At 32.8% G+C, this 23373-nt stretch overlaps 2 protein-coding genes across 7 annotated transcripts; both read right to left on the reverse strand.

Annotated features, from left to right (window-relative positions):
• Positions 1 to 4864: 4864 nt before the first annotated feature.
• Pi3k68d (phosphatidylinositol-4-phosphate 3-kinase catalytic subunit Pi3K68D) lies at positions 4865 to 17952 on the reverse strand. 4 transcript variants are annotated; one of them, XM_076769553.1, is made up of 26 exons: positions 17381 to 17952; positions 16613 to 16869; positions 15645 to 15854; positions 15327 to 15561; positions 15171 to 15215; positions 14525 to 14786; positions 14193 to 14413; positions 14010 to 14118; positions 13775 to 13933; positions 13471 to 13700; positions 12803 to 12902; positions 12289 to 12708; positions 11990 to 12191; positions 11741 to 11914; positions 11411 to 11671; positions 11157 to 11345; positions 10866 to 11091; positions 10635 to 10781; positions 10311 to 10559; positions 9801 to 10237; positions 9566 to 9722; positions 8679 to 8914; positions 8407 to 8607; positions 7162 to 7358; positions 6834 to 7081; positions 4865 to 6742 (listed from the first exon to the last, which is right to left on the reverse strand). In XM_076769553.1, the coding sequence occupies exons 2-26, from the start codon at positions 16867 to 16869 to the stop codon at positions 6569 to 6571; spliced, it is 5346 nt and encodes a 1781-aa protein (XP_076625668.1). In that variant the 5' UTR covers positions 17381 to 17952; the 3' UTR covers positions 4865 to 6568. The 4 variants fall into 4 exon arrangements, with proteins under 4 accessions (XP_076625668.1, XP_076625670.1, XP_076625669.1 ...); XM_076769555.1 differs by lacking the exon at positions 15171 to 15215 and having other exon boundaries at positions 14010 to 14115; XM_076769554.1 differs by lacking the exon at positions 15171 to 15215.
• A 603-nt stretch (positions 17953 to 18555) lies between these two features.
• Positions 18556 to 23373, reverse strand: LOC143343325 (putative cytochrome P450 6a13). Of its 3 annotated transcripts, XM_076768115.1 has the most exons (6): positions 22906 to 23373; positions 22073 to 22646; positions 20400 to 20621; positions 19501 to 19752; positions 19050 to 19256; positions 18560 to 18755 (listed from the first exon to the last, which is right to left on the reverse strand). In XM_076768115.1, the coding sequence occupies exons 1-5, from the start codon at positions 23251 to 23253 to the stop codon at positions 19087 to 19089; spliced, it is 1566 nt and encodes a 521-aa protein (XP_076624230.1). In that variant the 5' UTR covers positions 23254 to 23373; the 3' UTR covers positions 18560 to 18755; positions 19050 to 19086. The 3 variants fall into 3 exon arrangements, 2 of the variants coding, with proteins under 2 accessions (XP_076624229.1, XP_076624230.1); XM_076768114.1 differs by having other exon boundaries at positions 18556 to 19256; XR_013079949.1 differs by lacking the exons at positions 18560 to 18755; positions 19050 to 19256 and adding an exon at positions 19843 to 19995 and having other exon boundaries at positions 19642 to 19752.

Here is a 23373-nt window from a genome sequence, read left to right on the forward strand (position 1 = left end):
ATTAAGTATACAACCAGTCACCCGTGTTGATTCGAACCTTTCGTTCTACAACATGATTGGGGACCAGAGGAACACAAATAACATGCGACTCACCAATGATGATTGCATGATGGCGATGCTGCCCAGTAGAAGTCATCAAAGAAGTCATCCATCAGCCAGGATGGTCCTGCTAGTTTCTAGGATGTAGGGATCAGGTTCAAAGACTGTAAAAAGACTGCAAGAAAACAATTATAATCTATTGTTAAAATTATAAAGATTTTTATAAATATTTTTGCAAGTATAAATTCATACTTACATTGTTGGCTCGCAGAGCATCGCCCAACAATCCTCTTCAGTGATACACTGACTCTATTATCGGTAACGAGGAGTTTAAATTTCAAATTGAAAAAATAACTAATTTTATTAGAAACTATTAAATTAGATTACCGCGACCGAAGATTGAAAACGACGAACAAATGAGTCTATTCTCGCGATTCAGAAAACAAGGAGAGCCACGATGCTCTGGAAATACATTAAAATTGCGTAGGAAACACTGCTTCTACTATCACGTTTGCCTGACTACGTTTGTACGACAACTTACTCAGGGTCACTTTACCCTGAAAAACAAACTGTTGCTACGCAGTAAACACTGAATCTACCGGCCGCCTTGCGCGCGGCCAACAAAGCTGAAAAAGAATGCTGAAAAGAAAGATGGAAGAAGATACAAGAAATATAACGAGCACACGTGTGCCTTTCCTATCAGTTGTTTTTTCTTCTTCCTTATTCGATGTTCATTAACAGAAATACTGCTTTATTTAGAATTGCTAATACAGTTTGTCGTGACTACATATAAAATATTATCCAAGAAAATAATTACTTTAAAGTAATAATTATTCAATTTATAAATGTAATACCACTAACTTTTACAGTTAGAGTTGTCGAAATAGTTTTATTTATTTTATCGAATGTTTGAATATCTCGTAATTTTTATATATATTCCGAAATTTGCAACAATTAAAGTTTGATGATTATTTACGCCTGAATAGCACATCCCAAGTACGTAGATTCTACATTTTCTTAAAACTTGCATCGAAATATGCATGCAAATTGCAATTAACCACAATTTATAAAGACAGAATTGTACACAATCAATTAAATAAATAATACCCCCGATCAGAAAACAGTTAAATATAAACCATTCCAATGTACCGTTAATGTAGAAAATAGATAAAAATATATAACTATAAATTCCCATTTAATTTACTAATTAATCGAAATCGATTATAGAGCAAATTAAAAAATGATTTATTTTTTAATCTGAACACTGACATGTGATTCTTCTAACAAATAACAAGATAAAATGTAAAATATATAAAGAATGTATAAATGTATATTAAATTTTACCAATCTTACAACCAATTTTTACAGGAGGAATGGCGCCCCCTTTCTGTACACTGTAACGCTCGTGAATTGGGGAGGAATTCCGCTGCCAGAATAGCTTCTATTTCGAACAAAAGTCCGTTGATTTCGATTTCCAATAAGAGACTGTGAGAAAAACGAAATAAAAATGTATTAATATACAAGAACGACAATTATAATTGAGGAATGATTAAATCCAAACTGTATTGCAAGAAATCGTAATTGAATTCAGAGAGCCATGTTAATAATTAACACCGATCGAATGTCAAAGAAATCGCGCGAAACCTGATTCAGTTCTTGCCACGATTCCGATTCAATTTATAGTGGAAACGTATTAATATTACACGAAAGCACCGTTAGAGAGTAAACGCGTGTGGTAATAATGATGAAGTATCAACAGGTTAGAAATACGTACCTCATTAATAGCGAAACACCGACAGGTCTCGACACGTCTTATCGCGCCAATTTCTACAGCAGGAATGGCGCCCCCTCGCTGTACCCAGCAACGCTCGCGAATTGGGGAGGAGTTCCGCTGTCAGAATAGCTTCTATATCGAACAGAAATCCGTTAATTTCGATTTCCAATAAGAGATTATAACAGAAACGAAATAAATATGCATTAAAGTATATAAACGATAATTATAATTGAGGAATAATTAAATCCAAAATGTATTGCAAGAAATCGTAATTAAATTCAGAGAGACATGTTAATAATTAACACCGATCGAATGTCAAAGAAATCGCGCGAAACCTGATTCAGTTCTTGCCACGATTCCGACTCAATTTATAGTAGAAACGTATTAATATTACACGAAAGCACCATTAGAGAGTAATCGCGTGTAGTAATAATGATGAAGTATCAACAGGTTAGAAATACGTACCTCGTTAATAGCGAAACACCGACAGGTCTCGACACGTCTTATCGCGCCAATTTCTACAGCAGGAATAGCGCCCCCTCGCTGTACCCAGCAACGCTCGCGAATTGGGGAGGAATTCCGCTGTCAGAATAGCTTCTATATTGAACAGAAATCCGTTAATTTCGATTTCCAATAAGAGATTGTAACAGAAACGAAATAAAAATGCATTAAAGTACATAAACAACAATTATAATTGAGGAATGATTAAATCCAAACTGTATTGAGAGAAATCGTAATTGAATTCAGAGAGACCTGTTAATAATTAACACCGATCGAATGTCAAAGAAATCGCGCGAAACCTGATTCAGTTCTTGCCACGATTCCGACTCAATTTATAGTAGAAACGTATTAATATTACACGAAAGCACCATTAGAGAGTAATCGCGTGTAGTAATAATGATGAAGTATCAACAGGTTAGAAATACGTACCTCGTTAATAGCGAAACACCGACAGGTCTCGACACGTCTTATCGCGCCAATTTCTACAGCAGGAATAGCGCCCCCTCGCTGTACCCAGCAACGCTCGCGAATTGGGGAGGAATTCCGCTGTCAGAATAGCTTCTATATTGAACAGAAATCCGTTAATTTCGATTTCCAATAAGAGATTGTAACAGAAACGAAATAAAAATGCATTAAAGTACATAAACAACAATTATAATTGAGGAATGATTAAATCCAAACTGTATTGAGAGAAATCGTAATTGAATTCAGATAGACATATTAATGATTAACACCGATCGAATGTCGGAGAAAAAGTACGAAATCAATTCAATATTTGCCACGATATTGATTGAATTTATGATCAAAAATGTATTAATAGTAGGCAAAAGCACTGATAGAAAGTAAACGCGTTTAGTAATAGTGATAAAATATCAACAGGTTAGAAATACGCATCTCGTTTGTCGCGAAACACTGACGCGGGGTGGGAAAGATTGAACCTGGTTTTCGAAACTTCGTTAATTCGTAGAACTAAGGATGCCTCAGGTAGAAACCGCGGATACAAACAAAGTAAACAAGATACTAGGCCTACGTAAGTACGACAACAACGTAAATACCTTGACTCTAGAATCATATTGATAGATGACGATATAATATACAAATTAAATATAACTCACACTTTTGTCAATGTATAGTAGCAGATGATAATCTTGAATTTGTAACACGTTGAGTGCATACGTGAGTCGACGAACATTCCTATTTGTTCGTCGATCGAAGAATTTCCGTTAAGTAGAACTTATATTCAAAAGAATGCACGCAAAATGACTATTTAAGAGTTATTTACTTGCACAAATTTGGCGGACAGACTGACTGAAACGAATTAATTGTCGCACGCGATCACTTCACTTTGCAGCGCCAGTAGTGCTGCGCCGTTATCGTTAATCGCGAGCTGCCAATTTCGCGCGCGATTTAAGTATAATAAATTTTGTTCTTTTTTTCCTGAATACATAAAATGATTGTCAAGGTCAGCTTAAATCAGAAATTGATCTAAAAATGATTTATCAAGATGCTTTTACATTAGTCAAATTAGTTATGAACAATATGGAATGAATATATCTTACTACATCATACGATGGACATAAAATTAGAATCTGGAAAAGCAAACGCGAAAAATTCTCATTGTTCGCAACTTTAAATAAAATTATACAATTAATGCAAATTATTTGCAACTTCAACTAAGGAACGCAAATAATTCGTACTTCGAAACTTACATATATTTAAACACAACTACAGTCTGTTTGCCTATCACACTAATTCAGTGAATAGTTTCTCAACTGAAAAACACAGGAGGAAATGAGACGGAAAATGAAATTACAGGAATTCTTTTCTTTTTTTAATTTTAATATAAATAAAACTTAACATTGTTTAACATTACAACGCAACAGTTTGAACAATTCTTAACAATATGTGGCATATGAATAATGAAAAACAGATAGTCATGATAGCTGGCGCTGCTCTCTCCACTCTTCCGTCATTCGTGACCGCTCATTCTGCTACCAGAGTCCGAAGAAGGTGGATCTCTTCTTTTCCTGCATGTTGGGATCATCCTTTGCTGACCAAGGGGGGCCATTACAGACTAATTGGCCAATTATGAGCATGTGATTGATGATCAATGGTGACCACTTGCTGACCAGTGGTAAGAACTGTTTAAATGTTCCCCTCTCTCTCATGTTACTGATGGAAGATTTACTCATTTATTTTTTAACATTGTTTAACAAAACATTGATTCTGTTCAATTTATACATGTGTGTTTCGATACTATGGATGTTTCTTCACCTCTTAAGTAGATAATGCATCGTTTGAAGAGAATTCACATATAATATGATATTCTCTTGAATTATATGCTAGTATTATTCTTCCATTATTTTGACAATTTTTGTGCTACCTTAAGCAAAATGGTTCTGAATGAAATGAGGAGAATTGGGGAACCCGTGTCGGGTCACCGCTGTTTCATTGAACGAAACATGTGATCGGCCGTGTAGTTGATCCGGAAAAATCAATTTTACGAAACAACCAACATAAGAGTACAATATGAAACATGCTAAAACACAATTTATTATGCAGCTTTTTAATGTCACGGTACAAATTGTAAAGTGATATACATCTTCAAAACGATACAACTTTTTGTACAAAATTGTTTGTACATAGAGTATATTCAGCATTTAACACAAAAAAACCCTATCGAAATGCGGTAAAATTATCACGACATTTTGTTACATATATTTCTGTACGATAAAATTGAAGAATCACAAATGATTATTTTCTTGGATATAATCCAAGATAATCTATAAATAAATTAATAAAATTAGTATTATAATCTTATATTGCAACCGAAAGAATATAGAAAGCTCGTGCAGTAGCATTATAATTCATGATTATTTTATGATATTAATGTAGAAGCAAAAGGCTTGTACACTTAGAAATACAATATTTCTTTATAGCTATGATATCAAATTTCATCCAATTAAAAACACAAAACGCAAGTTTGTATTATTAAATAATTTCACTGCATTTGAGAAATGTTTATAACAAAAATTAAGGTTAAAATTAATGATGTTAATACATTAACAACAGGAGATTAGATCATATATATTATTTTATATCATTACTTCTGTGCAAAACATGAAACTGTTCACCTTACAATGCAGATATATAAAAAAATATAAACTTTGTGTAGTAAAGATGCTACAAAAATATTATGATAAGGTACTTGTTAATTAAATCAATATCTAATAATCACCTGTCGATAATGTATTACATTAAACCTTTATTTTCGTTACAGTAAATTTACTCCTGCTCAATGATAAAGTATTTAAATATTCACAATAGATATATAAAATGATTACGAAATTATTGGTAAATTTAAAAGCATATTTACATAATTTCATTCCCCTCTCTTGCATACAAATAAAAATTTCATAATACACACTGACTCGTAGTTCCTTTCTACATGTATATGTATAGATCTTATTACTGTATGTAGCAAGTTATTTTGATTATTCTTATATATAATTTCAAATTTCCATATGAAAGTAAAAAATGTCCTCTTGTCACCTGATATACTTATTTTATAGGCAAATAACTTATATCTGAATAAAATTTATAATTTATATATATATGTATATATGTATATATATATATATATATATAGTGTATAAGTCTATATTGTCAAACTCATACCTATGTAGGAAACATTGTATTCGATCTGCTACAATTAAATAGTGTAGCGTACTTTGAATATATTTACAATCGATAGATTAGTTAAAATTAAAAATAAGATAAATAAATATTTTTATATAATTTGACTAATAGAATTAGCATTACGAATCCAAATTATTTTATACTTACTGACACTTGTTGCCAAATATTTGTAAATTATGATCTGAAGAAGTTCACACTCACTTTTATAATGAAACATCTTCTTATGAGAAATTTGTTTCTAATATTTTGGCAGTTTTTGCAAAAGGCAGAATAACTTTATGAAATATACCTCCTTTCTTATTATAACATCAGTTAAATATAGTTTTATAATAGACTTTACGACATTAATTAACTTGTTTTACGAAGCGTGTTTACTGAATGTGAAAGCATGTGTCAATGTTGTTCATTTATAGACACGACTTATTTTATTGCACTATTATGTGCATACTATAGAAATGCTATCATTAATATTGTGCGAAAAAATCCAAGTTTCCATTTTTATAGATCTAACTTCCGTGAAGTGTTAACGAACATCTTAAATTTATGAATACTCCTTCATCGGATACTTCCTAGCGAAAACCACTCAATTGTTTCAGTTGTCAAGTTAAGCCGTCCGAGTGGTAAACGTATTCCACCAAGAAATTCATTTTCTTGTAAAGTATCATGGTTCCATATTGTAGCTTCTAGAATTCTTTCTTTAATAACATCTAAAGACATTCTATATTCCAACTGCAGTGGAGAAATATATTATATATTGAACATGTCTTTTTTTAATAAGAACGAAATATAAGGAACTAATTAATTTATGTAAATTTCGTACCATTTCCATGAACGAAGGATGACAATTCTTTTTCACAACTTTTGTTTTCCGTTTCGTTTTCTTTGTTGGATCAGGTTTAAGATAAACTTTTACGTATGTATTTGGTTCTTGCCCATTAGCTACTTTAGGCAAACCCCTTGCATGATGAATCATTACATAAAATGCTCCACGAGTATAGTGAAGAGACATTTTAATTTGCCCACTTTGTACATTATCCCTGACTATCTTTTCAGCCCACCAGTTGCCAACTATTTGAAAAAAAGAAGTAAAAATATATTTACAGTATCTTTAAACGGTATATAAATACATTTCGTAAGTTTTACTATACCTTTTACTTTACGTAAATGAATATCAGCGTTTTGTTGATCACGTAATAAAGGATGAAAGAAAGTATATACTAAGTCACTTTGTGAAATTTCTGGAGTCATTTTGAATAAGCTTACAAGGAATTTTTCGATGTCTGCGCGACGTTTATCAGCAACTTGTTTTATATTAGACCTTCCAACACTCATACCACTTGGTAAGCTACATAAAATATATTGCTATTTATATAAATTTAATTATGCCTATTTGTATCTCGTCTATTTACAAAATTTAAAAAATGTATCAATTCCTTAGAAAACATTAAAAACAAAAGTAATAATGTCATTTATTTCCTAGAATTTATTTCAAAACGAGTTTTCGATGTATCAAAATTTTGGTCTGATTAGATAGTATAAGAAAAGATAACACACAGCTAATTCTTGATACCAAGATACGAAATACTTTTCAATTAAAAACAAATTTATCAACGTATTTTCATATTCTCAATATGCTTATCATTGTTGCAACTGTTTATAACATTGTTTGTGCATCCGAACCGTGTTAGGTGCATTCCTTTAAGAAAGATATTATTTCTTCAGGTATGTCCGAATATTATATTTTATAGTATAAACAATAAATATGTAACATTAAATTTCGTATTAGTTTCAGATAAAGACTTTAAATTAGACATGGGTCTGGGTTGGTTTCGTGCTCGAATATCAATGCAACAAAAATCATCTAAATTATCTTCTACACCAGAATTTTATCGAAAAATATCACAAACCGAATTTATTGTACCCACATTACAGAAGAGTACAAATGATAATTTAAACAAGCCGAATAACACTGACTTTAAACAATTAAATACTTCGCCTTAATAATGAAAAAGTAGAAGACAGTGAAACCAATAGATATATAACCATAACTTCAGTGAATTTATACAAAAATTAAAAAACTGTTAACGATAAAGATATTCATACATAAATAATGGAAAAATTGAATGACCACATACGATTTTTATGATAAAACATGTGATATAAAATGCCAATTAATTAAAATGAATTAAATGATAATTGAAATATTATATTATTAATGCAGATAATGTCAATATAAATAAAATTAGTATCATAATATGAAATTCGTAAGAAATTATACTTTACTTGCTAATAACTTTTACAACAGAAAAATGAATCCACATTTTGTTTTAAATGTATAAAAGATACAACAAACAGTATTAGAAATGAAACTGAAATAAATTTATATTTCTTACCTGGCAACTTTTGCAAGTGGAAAGTGAATGCACAATTTTTGATAAAATTCACAAAATTCTTTATATGATCGGAATAAATATGTGGGGTCTGCATGGCCTTTTCGTTGTATACGCAAAATATACATGTAATACTTTTCAGGGTCATATCGTTTTTGATATCCATGTACTTGAACACTTGTCAATTGACCTTCTTGTTGCATTCTGCAACAATTAAAAAATACACTTACTTTTAATTTTATAGACAATTTTACGAAATGCTATAGTAAACTTACGTATATGTACGTGGAATAAAAGACAATAATGTTCCATCATTATGATCGCCCGAAAATCGTAGTTGTGCTAAATTATGTAAGAAAAAATTGAATTGCGTAAACCAACTTTTTAGTGAACTTTCTATCATTCGGGCAAATGTAGCAGCTGCTTCAGGATTTGTTTGTTCAGGAAGAAGAGCTTTTTGCACATAACTAACTGCATCCACAGTCACGCCAGGAATACCAGACGAAGTCATCTGCGAATTTGTATAGTTATTCATATTAGATTTGTTCACTAATTCTTTTATCTCAATATCGGTAAGCTTTTGTTCTATAATTTTCAGTTTATATAAGTCGGATATATTATTTTTTTGTGATAGTAAATTATGCATCTTTATGTTTTCTCTTTTTTCTACTTTCTTTTTTTGTATTTTCCGACTCAATCGATTCTGTTAAACAGTAAATTTCAGATCGCACATTAACGTATTATATCCATTATTGTAGTCGTTGTTAGCATATTAGTTTTCGAACGTGGTTAACTCTTCTCTTAAGTGATTCTGACTGCTGCACATTATGATATTACGAGAGCCCCAACGATAAACACTAATTAACAATACATCGCATACAGTTTAGCGTGATAACGGGCCACTTTTTGATAAAGCGTATGGATAAGTCCTTCCGTTGCGGTTTCGTTGTTTTCATAAGAGAATAGCGGCTCAAATTATCATATTACCAAATTAAAAATTAACTTCTTTGTATTTAATAAAATAATCGAAAGGGAAAATTTTGTTCACATCGAGTAAATATGCAATTTAATTATAATAATAATAATATAATGAAAATTCTGATATTATTCTATAATAATATAATATTTTCTACGTTAGCAATATAATTTAAAATAGACGTACCAATCCAAAAAGATGAAGAATAAGGTTCCCATGTTTTCGCACTACATTAAACGCTTGACAACATAAATCTACAAAATGATGAAATTTGGCCGAAGGTTTATCACCACCATTTATAACATATGCCATATCAGATGTTAACACAAACGGTGTTCTATCCCTAATTTAAAAGAAAAAGTAATATGTATAATCGCTTTCGATCATACACATACAATATGCGAAAATTCAGTATTTTTACCTTTTAAAATTTCCAAACATTTGTGCATCGCCTAAGAATTTTCCAAAGTCAATATGGAACAGATGACCTGACGTTTTTAACATAATATTGTCATTATGTCTATCACAAATCCCTAAAATATAAGTAGCAACGCTATAGCCCGCACAAGACGCGGTAAAGTTTTCGACTGCTCTTTCATATTCCAATTCCGAAGGATTATGCTTTGCCAACCACTCGGCAATTGGTCGATCTTTGAATGAACCAGTTAGACCGAATTCAACTTGAATTTTTCGTAACGTTTCTGCATTTGTAACCATTTCTAACATTCCACGTTTATGGCCAGTAGGCACACAGGCAAATGTTACCATTTTAAGATCAAGACCTTCTTTTAACCACAATTTGTCCATGATACGAACCATTTGAAGAGTTAACATATCTTGTTGCAAATCATCTCCAACCTTCAACATTATTTTTGTATAAAATAAAAAATTGTAATGGACTGTGCAACAGATACTTGTCTATTAAACACACCTTAAAAATCGCAGGGCAAATTACATCATCACTACTAATGAAATTGATTTTTAATGGAAGAGTAAATGATGGAAAATACGAACAAGTTTGCACATTTATACCAAATACTTGTTTACTAGGAGATAACGGTAAGCATGTACCATCATCTTCCATTAACTGACAGTTTATATTTTGCAAACCAACTTTAAGTGCATCCATCCGTAACGAATCTTTTGTCAGTTTAATATTTTCTGCTACTTCGTATAAATTCTATATGAAAATTAAGTATATCATTACTATTAGCGGATCAATAAAGTAATACAATATAATAAAATTGTATTATACTTTAACAAGTAATTGCTGTGTGAGAAAGCTATTCCTTAATGCATCACCAATAACAGCAAGTAACGCACGCAACATCAATTGTAACCTTCTATGGTAACGCGCATAACTAATATTTTTATCATCTTCTGGTGTAATTTCAGCAGAATTCTGAGAGACAAACATATGAAAAATAATCGATAAACCAAAAATTTAGATTCAATAACATTATTTATATATCGTATTGACGTATACCTGAGGACTTTGTCCCGGTAACGCTTGCGTCAACAACCAATAAATATGATGAGCCACGCGTGGTGAAAGTAATGCTCGTTCCAATAAAAATCTCGTAAGAGGAGACGATTCGTATGTCTCATGTTTCAACGCTTGCAATAATTGCGGCAAATAATCTACAAGTTCATCATTACTCAGTTCTCGAATCCATACAACCGCCATTTCTCTAACTTTCATATCCGGAAAACTACAAAATATCTAGAATTATTGAAGTTATTAACACGTACGTAAAGATTTTAAACATTTAATTACCAAGGTAATAATAATTGTAAAGCTTGAACCGGAGGTAAAGGACTCCAAACTCTAAGGGATGCATGAAGATCAGGCAAGCATGCCCAATCCCAACTATGTGCGGCTAAAAGCACTTTAGGCAATGCTTCGGGTCTGTCGTGTAAATAATGACGTTTTTCCCATAAAATTTCTCTTTCTTCGATAAGCGGTCTACCGATACGAGAAATACATATCAACAATTTGGAACAAATGACTGTTAATTAAGAAATACATACCTTGTAAATGTATGTTGTTGCGTGATGTCTATTAATAATTGTTGCGTATTCTGATCTAATGAATTAAAGTCAAGAGATTCAACATCGAAATCTCTTAATTCTGTGGGGAACAATACCTTCCCTCCATAATCAGGTAATTCTAACCCAATAATGGGATATGTATCCCCATGGGGATGATATCCAAGTGCTGGAGCTGGACCTAGCCTTTTGTCAGCAATTGCTGGCAAAAGGGATAGGAAGAAACTTCCTTGACTCATAACACTGTGATAGAAAAAAAGTATTATATGACTAAAGAAGTAATATAAATTTATTATATATAAAATTAATTACCCTTCGCTATCAAAGAACTGTATAGCTCCCCAACCTAACTCTTCTTTGTGCATAGTATTTTCTTCAGACGAATTAAATTCATGTTCGGTAGGTTGTAATGTGCGGCCATACAAAACCAACACTAATCTAGCTTCCCTTGGTACTTGACACACACTTATCCCATGAAATTCCAACCTTTTACATTAACATTATAATTTACATTTGACGAACGAAATATAATTTTCAATTAGTCAAGTTTAAAATCATTACCATGAATTAAATAAAATTCTAGGATAAAAATTTGAATTGACAGCCATAGGTTCTGATAAAACTGGATTCCCAACAGGTCTGGTTCCATGGAATATTTGAGCTGCAATAATGTAATCATCGTGTTTCCATGATCCTGGTAATCTATGTAATGCTCCAACGCGAACTAATACAGTATCCAATACATCGGACGATATTAATGTATCTGTTATATAAAAATACAGTACAACAAATCAGACTTTTTTCTTTGTAATTTATCATTCAACAGAATAATATTTTGGAATACCTAATGTTTTTCTTACTTGTTGGAAATTCTCCCCTGCTATTCAATTCAAAATCAACTGTAAAAGCATGACAATATGTTTCTACAAGATCCTGAATCGCATCACGTATTTTGCGACAATGAGAAGCAATTACATCCGGGAATTTTGTTCGTAACGTCACAACAGAATAGTCGCCATCTTCATGCAGAATTTCAGGTTTCTTGCACTCTATATTTGTTGTATGAACTTGGGGTAAAAATTGACAACATGCATTTACAAAATTATCAACAGCTTCTGTAATTTCAAATGTTTCTATATTTCCCATTAAAGCACAGACTGCTTTTATCGCTTGAACAACACCACGTGGTTGCAGTTGCGGTAAGAGAGTAGAACTATGATTAGTAGTTGCCAATTGTATAGCAGCAGTTTCCACGCGTTCCATTTCTTTCTCTACAGTCTCTGTAATTTTGATAAAAATATGTAGAATTATTTCATTAATATTTTATACATTTCTATACAATAATGTTCAAATAAAAATTCACCAATTTCATACCTAACAAAATAATTAGGGTGTCGTAAGAAATAGGTTGCTCAGGTTCGTTTGGAAGAATATCTTCTAATTTCAGGCACTGATCCCGATTATCATCTTGAAGCTATAAAGAAAGTTAGGTACGTGATACAAGTACAGTAGTGCCCACTTAATTGACCACACTTTTGCCCACTTAAATGTCCTCGATTATCCCCACCAATTCTTGGAAGCCAAGCAGCTTCGATATCGAGCGTATCGAGTGTAACTTGACGCCACTCGTTATCGATATATTGTATATACAGGGTGTCCCATAAATGGTATAAGAATCGGAAATGTAGGGTAGCTGAGACGATTCTGAACAACAATTTCCTTTGCAAAAATGTCGGATGGGGCTTCGTTTTTGAATTATTAACGAAAAACACTGACGAATCACGGCGCTCGTCTTCCGTGCGCTCAGGGCTGTCCGAACTAAGAGAGCCACCGCGTCGGGTAGGTAGCAAGATGTGCATCGAAGATACGGGATCTTTAAGTGCCAGCTATTGTATCTCACTCGCACTTATCCTCTTTCCTTATCTCCGTTGAATTCTGAGAAGTAACTATGCCCACTTAAACGACCGCGGCCGGTCCCGAGCGTGGACACTTAAGTGGGCACTACTACAACTGTCAATTATAATAGTATTAAAAATACTTACCGTTCGAGCTATACATCGCTTTATTTGTGCTTTAGTCTGAATAGCTAATTCAATGTCTTTTTCTAATTTAATACATTGATGTATATATTCGTATTGCGCTAAAGTTGTATTAGGTACAAAATACTCTGCCAACCCCCACACTCTCAAACAATATTTTTCTATATTCACTGTATCTTCATCTTCTAAAGAACAAGCAACATTAAGAATGACATGTTCGACACTACAATTTACTGAAAACAAATATTTATATACATTAAACTCCTGGAAATTATTTAAGACAGTTTATAAGTATATAAAATTTTACCGTCACAAGTAAATGAAATGGACGGAGTATTTTCATCAGAATCAATTAACTGTGGATGTACAACCAATTTTATACTTGTGCCATCAGGATATAAGTTTTCCATCATTGGACTGATTACATGTCCAATATTTGTACTAGGATCGTTAAATGGAAAATCACCTGTGGGTGTTACGCGCATTAATACGAAGTGTAAATGTTATAAATACAGTAAATTAAATTTTATATGTTTACTAACTTCGCACTGACTTCATCATCTCATGAAAAGCTTTTAAATCGCAATCATAAAGTGACGGTCTAGTTTTTCTCACTGTTACATTTTCATACAAGCGTGTTTGCCGTTTCTGCTGTAAAAATTCAAGTTATTAAAATTAAAGTTACTACTAGTTCATTTTTATATTTAAATTTTTGTAGTATTTACTCGTCTATCTAACGAAGTTCTTCTTCTCTCAATGGTGTTCCAAGCAGATGAATTTCGAGGAGGTAGCGGCGGCGGTGCAGCTGGAGATACAGCTGGAGATTTAGCAGATTTTTCGACAGCAACGTACACTGGATCTGAATTAACGCTTTCATTTGTGCTGTACATGTAATCAAATGGATCAAACGGGTCATACACTGATCCACTAATTTGTGATTGTGCCTCTGTTTAAACATAACATATTACTATAAGATGAACGACAGTATTCCGATAAATACTTATCTAATTATGTTATTCTAATTTTATTTAAATGTACATTTATAATGTAACATTACCGTCTTTTTGTCCTTGTGCGATATCAACGTGATCTTCAGTCTTAACAAGTAACGGATCAAATGCTTCCAATACACTAACTCGAACATTTGTTTTATCCTCTATATGATCGAAAGAACTCAAATCTATAAGATTATTATTTGGCTTTTTCTCTATTACTTTTAATACACTTAGCTGCTCATCGTCCGCACCGAATGTAGGCTTTTGAACACCACATACAGAAGGAGTAATACTTGGTCTGTAATTCATAGGTAATGGAGGTATCTACAAATAAAATTATTTTCTTATCTTTTTATTCTCAAAGAAACTACTACGTACTGAATAAGGTGGAAAACTTTGGTAACGAATAATGTCGGGACCACACTGCTGGTCGCGAACAACGAACAGCGAGCAGCGAGCTCCTCAGCGAACAGTGTTTGCTGTGCTGATACTGGGAAGCGGTACATCAAAGGGACTGTTCGCGAGCTCCAATGTGAACACGCGGTTGTTTCCGTTAACGCAAACTATCTGCGAGCACTTTATGAGCTGCTGCCGCGCTACTCACGAACTGTTCTCTTCAGTGTGGTCCCGGCATAAAAGATATTAAAAGACTAGAAATTAATAAATTTCAACTGATATTCATATTAAAACATCTACAACATAAAATACCTGCATAAGAAAATAATTTTTTAAATCACAAAAATTCCATGCAGGCTGTAATAAAATAAAATTTATCTATAAAATTATTAATCAAATAAAGAAAATTATATAGAATTTTAAATGGAATTCAACATTATTAAAAATACAGTAACATGTGTTGCTCACTTGTGGTGTTGAATCAGGTACATTACTGTTAATACTACTGGATCTTGACATGATAGGACTAATTTTTGGAGTCCCAGGTGTACAGGGTGCAGTGGAAGATCCAGGACCAGGAGAGAGCGAGTGATATCGAAAATCTCGAGAATGATAACTTGCAGAGCTACTACTGCGCGATATTCTTGTCTGCTTTTTTAATAGCGAGGGATGAGTTTCCCATTTTGGCTCTACCGACGGTTTTCTATTGCGTAACAAGAACAATATCTTCACTGCCTATTCAAATGGGAAATACTCGTTTTAAAAATATATAAACTAAAATCTTACGACGTCGGAGGCGAGGGTGAACAATAATCGGCCAAATTATCTTGTTTTACTGGGCTTGTAAAATTGATTAAATCGATAGATTGTTCTTGACTTGTTGTAGCTGATGTAGAATTTCTCCTAGATGGAACTGGTGGTGGTGCTAATATCACAGTATTTTTAGATTGATTGGTATTAAAAGTTCCAGGCCTTGGTCGACTTCTACACTGAAATCTATACTTTTGTTTTTTTAGAATATTCGCTAAACATTATGAGAGGACTTCATTTATATTAGTTATTTTGTACAATGATAATACAGGGTATTCAGTAACTAGTAGTACAAGCGAAAAGGAGGTGACTCTACATGAGAAAATAAGTCTAAAATATAGAATAACAATTTTTCATGTGAGGCTTTGTTTTCGAGAAATTCAACTTTAAATTTTCGCCGGGTATGTATGCACTTAACCATATCTCGTTATAACGGATCTCGCTATAGATTGACTCGACGGGTACTATTGCAGTTTAAGTTTGTTTTTATCGTAACGGAAAATTAGAAACACGTAATGAAATAGGATGTTGGAGTAATCATAAAGTTTGTTATTGCAGAGACGATCGCTGCGACCCTTCTCTGTTTACCTGTGTTGGGTCTCAACATAGTGTTTAGCGGTAAAGGTAAGATCGTAAGCTGATAGCTACAAAAAACAATTCCGTAACACTGGAAGTGTTTATCAACATAAACTTCAATCGAGACAATGATCTACGGCGAGATCTGTTGTAACAAGACATGATCAAGTGCACGCGTACGCGGCGAAAATTCAAAGCCGATTTTCTCGAAAACAAAGCCTCGCACGAAAAATTTTTATTCTATATTTTAGACTTATATTTTCATGTAGAATCACCCCCTTTTTGCTTATATCGCCAGTTACCTGTAGATAAAATTAAATAAAAAATTAACAGTATAATAATACAAATGTTTAGAGAATATCATTTACTTTTCAACTTGCTGTGTAGTGTCTGTTTCTGATCCACTGCTATCTACAATATTATTTCCTCTGTGTACATCATTTTGTGAAACACACGGTTGTTGAACATTATCAAATTCTGAACGTTGCTTTTGTAATTTAAATTTTTCTAATGCAAGAGTTTCCAAACTCAATGCTTGTGCGCATTCCAAATCTTCTTGAAATTGACGTTCATAATCAATCACCACAGATCTTTGAGCACCTGTGTTTCTATTGTAGTGTGACATCTATAATTAAATTAGAAACTGATTAGCACAGAAAAAGTATTCAGGTATAAATATGAACGAGCATTCAAGATTTACATACGATTGGAAATAATAAAAAAAATATTTGTAAGTGTCATGGCAGAGAAATATAATAGAAGAAAGAATAATACAGTACTTGCTTATGTATATATATTATTATTCTAACCTAAAAATACTTAATCTGTGCAGTTATCAAAATTGGGGGACAAGAATTATATAATGATAAAATAAATCTACAAGTAGTATTCCCTATAGTTATAATAAATATTAATTCGCAGACGTTATTTATACATTATTGATAAATCTTGAAAATTATAGTTGCTGTAAGTGAATGGAAAAAATATTTGATCGAAGGAATTACGACTACGACTGATGCAAATCACGACATTTGTTTAAAGATAAAATATCTATAAATGTACTGTTTAAAGACTCGCGTTATCAATTTAAAGAGACGGAAGTGTTATACGTTTACGTAAACAGAATTACGGCTCACCGTAGCATTATTTTCAGTGGGATGTTTCACTGTCAAATGTTGGAGAAAATTTCCAAGTAGAAAGATGATACAGTTTACAAAAAAGCACTGTCACCTAATCAAGGAAATAACATTTTCAATCTTTTTATTGGCCGTTGTGCATAACGACCTTACCGTGCGTGCGTATACGTAGTGAATACCTACATATAAATTATTCTATGATTCGTATATAGAGTGCACTGACTTGAAGCTGCTTCCACCACAGACAATGCACACAACCAGAAGCACAGAGTTGCACAGAGTCACAAATGCCTCATACCTTGGCTGTGAGCTTGTAATCGATATAATGATACAGTGTAATGAAAAATTGAATGTAATGTAGATGTGTAGATGCAATTATAAGTACCGATGATACACATTTCGGAATATTACGCTCTATTCAATGTGCCGTTTGATCAGCTGGTTAATCTATTCAATATGAACATCGAGCCTTATTTGAGTAGAGTTGATTTAATACATGCAATGCGTAGGAACGCTTACAGTTAGGGATACCATTTTTGTGTTAACAGCGCGAAGTGACAGGCGTCTACCGGATGTTTATCGTAACGGTATACACAATTTTTAATCATTTACAATAATTTGATAACAGATAGATATCGATTAAAATAATCAGTTTTCAATCTTCAGTATGTAGCAGTAGAAATTTTTTTCGATTTTTGTAAACAGTCCACCATATTATTCTTACTCATTAAATAATCTACTTTTTATTAATATTCGTCAGAGAAAGAATACGGTAAATAAATAATAGAAAATTAATGCATAATGTAATCTGTTCAAAGCTCTACTTATTATTGTTAATAAAGGTTTTGCAGACAATTGGCTATGTATATCTTAAGAAGAAAAAAAACAAACAAATACATGAGTTCTGTAAAAATGTATAAGTACTGATTAAAACTGTATTACATAACATCTTTATAAAATATTATTCTTTGGTTTCTATAAATGAGGTATGAATAAAGTAAACAAGTAATATTAAACCTAGATATTACAAGTTTATTTGCTACTTTGAAGAGTGTAAATCACCGAATTATCAATAATTGTAGTAAAATAAATAGTTTGTACTACATACATTATTTGTACAATGTTTATTTCATTGAATACATTATAATAATTCTTGGTATAGAACATATAAAATGTTTAAAAAAATATAAATGTTTCATTTATATAATAATATTTGTAATTTATTTTCACAAAGTAAAAATAATAGAAGTACATTCGTTGAACCCTTAAGACGACGCGCGGGATACGACTCTCGTTGAGATGAATTATATACATACATGCTGCTGTTTGTTATGGGTTATCCATTCTGCTGAGGCATTATTAAGGAATGATGAATCTTTGTAAAAAAAAGTTTCTATATTTAACGAGGAAAACATTCAATCGATCAAAATCAATAACAATAATTTAATTTTTAATCAGTTAAGATAAACGTAATAAAAGTATGTTACAAATCTCAAATCTTATAAAAAGTTTGTAAATTACTGATCCAAAATAAAGTACAATCTTTGCTTTGTTCAAAAGACAAAGCAAAGTAAAGGTAAAGGCACTAACGATTTAATTTTTGCAGTGCAGTGTATAAGTAAAAAAATACAATAAACGGTTAATATTGAAAATTAACCACTGGACGTACCGATATCAAGTACGGAATAAACCTCAATCATGATGTTCTATTTTAAAAGTTGTACTATCTTGAGCCAGAATCCACTCTCGCTCGAAGTTACGAGACTGCGTCTACTGAACTTGAACGACGTGACAGTCCTTTCGCAGATCTCCACTCGATGATCTCTTAAAAACGATATTATACCTACCTTTATTTGTAAAAGCGCGAATCGCATTCCTAAAAGCAGATATACATATGTTTTTAAATATATCAGTTTGATCGATACGACGTTATTTAATGTGATATGTCATAAGTTGTTATTGACGAAAAAAGACTGTCTCAAATTGGTTTCTAAAAATTAGTAAGTACGTCTCAATAAACTACGTTATTTTTTGTTAATCGCAAATTCATTATTATTACTTTTACTCTATGTTAATAATTCTCGAGTCATTCTAAGATCTAATTGTAGTAAAGAAATTACCTATGCAATTTCGTGGTCCCTCTCCAAACGGAAGATATATGTACGGATGCCTCGTTCGTTTGTTCTCTTCCGTGAATCTTTCAGGATCGAAAGTTGACGGATTCGGATAATAGTCCGGGTCATGATGAAGCCCATAGATTGGTATGATTACCCGTATACCCGCTGGTAACTCGACTTTTGTATTTGGTATTTGATATTGATACTCGCATCTTCGGGAAAGCAGCGATGCCGGTGGGTACTTCCGGAGTGTTTCTGTAACGAATTTAAATGAACTAATTTTCTTCGAATATCGATCCGATAATCTCTGGTTTGGCTGAAAATATACAGGATAAGTCACCTGACCTTAGAATCCAAAACATCTTCGTTGCTTTTGGCGATAGAAAGGGACTAAAATATTTAATTCGAAACAACATACAGTACGATAGAAGTTATTTCTTTTCCACGATCACAATTTTCAAGAGCTCAAGGTCATTTCTCATATGGAACACAATATCGCTGAAACACGTTTAAAATATTGTTTTGCAATATTGGAATATTTCAAGAATTATTTCTGAAATAATGCAGCAATCTTTTGCTCTACGTTTATTATTTTTAATATTTCGAAAACATTGCAACAATATTTCAAACACCTTTGACTATTGGTTTTTCTTTGTGAAATTTAATAATTCTGTACTATAATATTTCGGAAAATTTTTTACATGCTCTTTATTTACATCATATCGATAAGATCTCATATAATTATGTATACAATCGGCTATATTTTTCCTTTATGTTTTAGAGTATCTAATTACTTGCTCCTACATTTCCAGAAAGGGCGATTACTTGTTAATAAATAATATTAATCCGTCTACGAAGAATTCCAATGGGTACAGTTTGTAAATAAATGCGTTGATTTTTACCTGCAATCACCATATCAAGGTATTTCATGTCCTGGACCGCATCATAACTTAATTTGCCACCTCTGTTGTTAATTGCGTCGTGAATATCGCGTCTCGTCTTTTCTTGAATTTCAGCATTCAGCGCTAGTTCGTGAAGACAAAACGCAATGGTGTTCGAGGAAGTTTCATAACCAGCGACGAAAAATACAAACGCTTGAGCGGCAATACTGTTCTCGTCCAGTTCTATAAATAACAATGCTTATGCGATAAATCCATTCAATAGGAATCCTTATTAACGATGACTTTTCTTTCTATCGTTCGTCCGTCAAATGAGCAAACTTTAATATATGGTTAGCACTGAAACCTCGACAGGAAAACGATCATAATTTTGCCATTTTTAATTAGTCATCGTTAAGATACGGGACCAAAGATATATCGATTTATCTTTTTTCGTTTGGTTACACGCGACACACAAATATTTATTTCCATAATCAAACAACTGTCAGTTTGATGAAACGAATGCCTACTACTTACGCAAAATATTGACATTTGACCGACAAAGTAAGAAATACACTGCTTAAGATAATTGTGAAAACATATATATACCCAAATAAGGCAACCAATATCTTGAAAGCTATTTATAGTATATAAACTAAGTACATTTTAAAGATCTTGTGATACTAAATGCAAAGTGGAAAAACATGTATTGCAAGAAGAAAGAACCGTGTTGAGTCAAACGTTTTAGCCAGCTTTTGGAAGGTCTAGGAATGGAAAAAATTACTCAACACTGTCAACATTCTGCTTAGTCATGGTACCGCGTCCTCCTTAATCCGAGGCGAATGTTTTTTTTCTGTAATAGGTAGGATCTTTACAAATTTTTATTTTAACACAAGTTGATTCGAACGAATATTCTACTGTGTAATGGTTTAAAATATTTACGCTATTCGTTACAATTCATTTCCCAGAATTTGATACATGTGAATTTAGGTACGAGATTATTGGATTATTTTGAACAGAATACTTTTTTACATAACTTTTGAATAAGTCATAGGTGGATAAATTACATTAATACCCAGCAAGTGATAAGTATAAGTTTCAAGTACGAATCGAGAATACATTCTTTGTATGAAATTAATGGAACGTTTGATTAACGTTACGCATGGTTTCATTACAGCCATGCAGATCTTGGTGTAGCTACGAATGAAGTACTTACTGTCAATTTTATCTTGATTAATTTGTAACAGAACTGTACTGTTCACGGCTACGCATCGTAATTGCTCCAATCATACAACGAACAACTCGTATATTGATCGAAGAAAGTTATCGATTGCGTAATGTTCTTCAATTAATATAATTGAGTTGCTTAAAACCAGTACAAGCTATTAAAGAAGTTCAACTTGTAGGACTTGAGAATTTGTACCTATTTATTAAGCACTCTTGGTAAATATATATTCGAAAAATATAACAAATTTAAACGATCGTTTAATTTTGTTGTTTTCCATAATATTATTTTGAATATAAAAAAAAACTGTAGAGTTAAAAATTGTTAATATTCGATTTTCTCTATATTTTTTTTAATTATAAAACATAAAATTGGATGTTTTAGACGATAGGTGCCATGACACGACTTTGCCCAGCTTTTCTCGCTTGTTCTCAAGCGTAATTGATTTTTATACGTTTGTAAAACAACGTACCTATTTCTTCAGTCGTCTCTGCGTCCTCGTCGTTACAGATTTGCCCATTTCCTGAATCACTTTCTAACGTGCCTCTGTTTTTCAGTTCGATCAACAAGTCCATAAAGTCGTGCCTCTTAATGCCATTTTCCTCTCGTTGGCTGATCATCTGCGATACGACGTCTTTGAAGAATTTCGTTACACCAGGATCGATCACCTGAACGCCTAAAAGCTTGTACAATCTCGGCATGGCCGTTCTAAGCATCCTCCAGAGCGTAGCCTTATAACTTGGCTTCGAGAGTTTGGTCGCTGCTCTGTGAAACTCGGATTCTTCATCGGTGAGCGCATTTATTTGTATGCCGAACGCGCAGGTACCAATGACGTCTATTGTAAATTTCGCCGCCAGTTCGCGAACCTCGAACGGCCTATCAGACTTCGAGGATGCGCCAATTAATTTCTGAAACTCTTCGCTGCACTCCGCCAGAAGATAAAACATCCTCTTCAGTTTGCCGGATGAAAAGGCCGGGGTCAGCTTAGATCTGAGACTCTTCCATTTCTTTCCTTCCAGGTTGAACAGATGAGCGGACAATGGATCCTATTAAGAAACAGTTACGCGTTCATTTTCCGTAATTTCGCAATTTAGACATTAGACGTGTTTCCTAGCACAATAATAATAATAATAGAATTTGACAATACACAGGGAAAGGAGCATGGACAATATTACGGTCCGGAGAACCCAAAAATTATGCCGAGAGTTCAAGATACGAGAATAACTATTATTCGCAATAGGAACAGATAGTTAACTGGTTCGAGATACATATGGTTAACTAAATTTATTCGTGCGATAAAATTACCTGAGAATTGACCGGTATACCACGGTTCGAGAAGCAAGCGAAATTCTTGACACAAATGTTCTTGATTAGGTCCGGGTCTCGTAAGATCAGCACCGGCGTCCTGACACGAAACGCCCCGAAAAATCTTTCGTCTTTGAACCATTCGTACATCTCGTTAATGCCTTCCGGTAGAGATTTCCGAAACAGGAGCATGGGTGCAAAATTGCCGAAGAGCACGGTCGGTTTTCGAAATGGCACGCCTCGGTTCTCCCAAAAGTCGAAGGTCGAAGTGAAGAAGTAATATAAAATCACTAGGAACAATCCTGGTAACAGGAACTGTTCCAGAAATTCTCTCAACGTGTTCCACATTTTGCAAACAAATTGCAAACACGTAAGTATCTCGTTTAATTTATTTATAGTATTATCACGTAGATTTATTGTCTCTCTTTTGTTTTTTTTTTAATTTATTTACGTTGATCCAGAAATTTC

The sequence above is a fragment of the Colletes latitarsis genome, chromosome 7 (assembly GCF_051014445.1).
Source record: "Colletes latitarsis isolate SP2378_abdomen chromosome 7, iyColLati1, whole genome shotgun sequence".
Lineage (NCBI taxonomy): Eukaryota > Metazoa > Arthropoda > Insecta > Hymenoptera > Colletidae > Colletes > Colletes latitarsis.

What these genes read in the sequence shown, in the direction of transcription:
- Pi3k68d (XM_076769553.1), bottom strand. Translation starts at nt 16,869, where the DNA reads ATGTCACACTACAATAGAAACACAGGTGCTCAAAGATCTGTGGTGATT. An exon ending in AGCGATGTATAGCTCGAACG is followed by an intron (nt 12,903 to 13,470) that starts GTAAGTATTTTT and finishes CTTTCTTTATAG; the next exon opens with CTTCAAGATGATAATCGGGA. An exon ending in ATCCTTCGTTCATGGAAATG is followed by an intron (nt 6,743 to 6,833) that starts GTACGAAATTTA and finishes TCTCCACTGCAG; the next exon opens with TTGGAATATAGAATGTCTTT.
- LOC143343325 (XM_076768114.1), bottom strand. Translation starts at nt 23,253, where the DNA reads ATGTGGAACACGTTGAGAGAATTTCTGGAACAGTTCCTGTTACCAGGA. An exon ending in AGAGACGACTGAAGAAATAG is followed by an intron (nt 20,622 to 22,072) that starts GTACGTTGTTTT and finishes TGTTATTTATAG; the next exon opens with AACTGGACGAGAACAGTATT. An exon ending in CCTTGATATGGTGATTGCAG is followed by an intron (nt 19,753 to 20,399) that starts GTAAAAATCAAC and finishes AATTCGTTACAG; the next exon opens with AAACACTCCGGAAGTACCCA.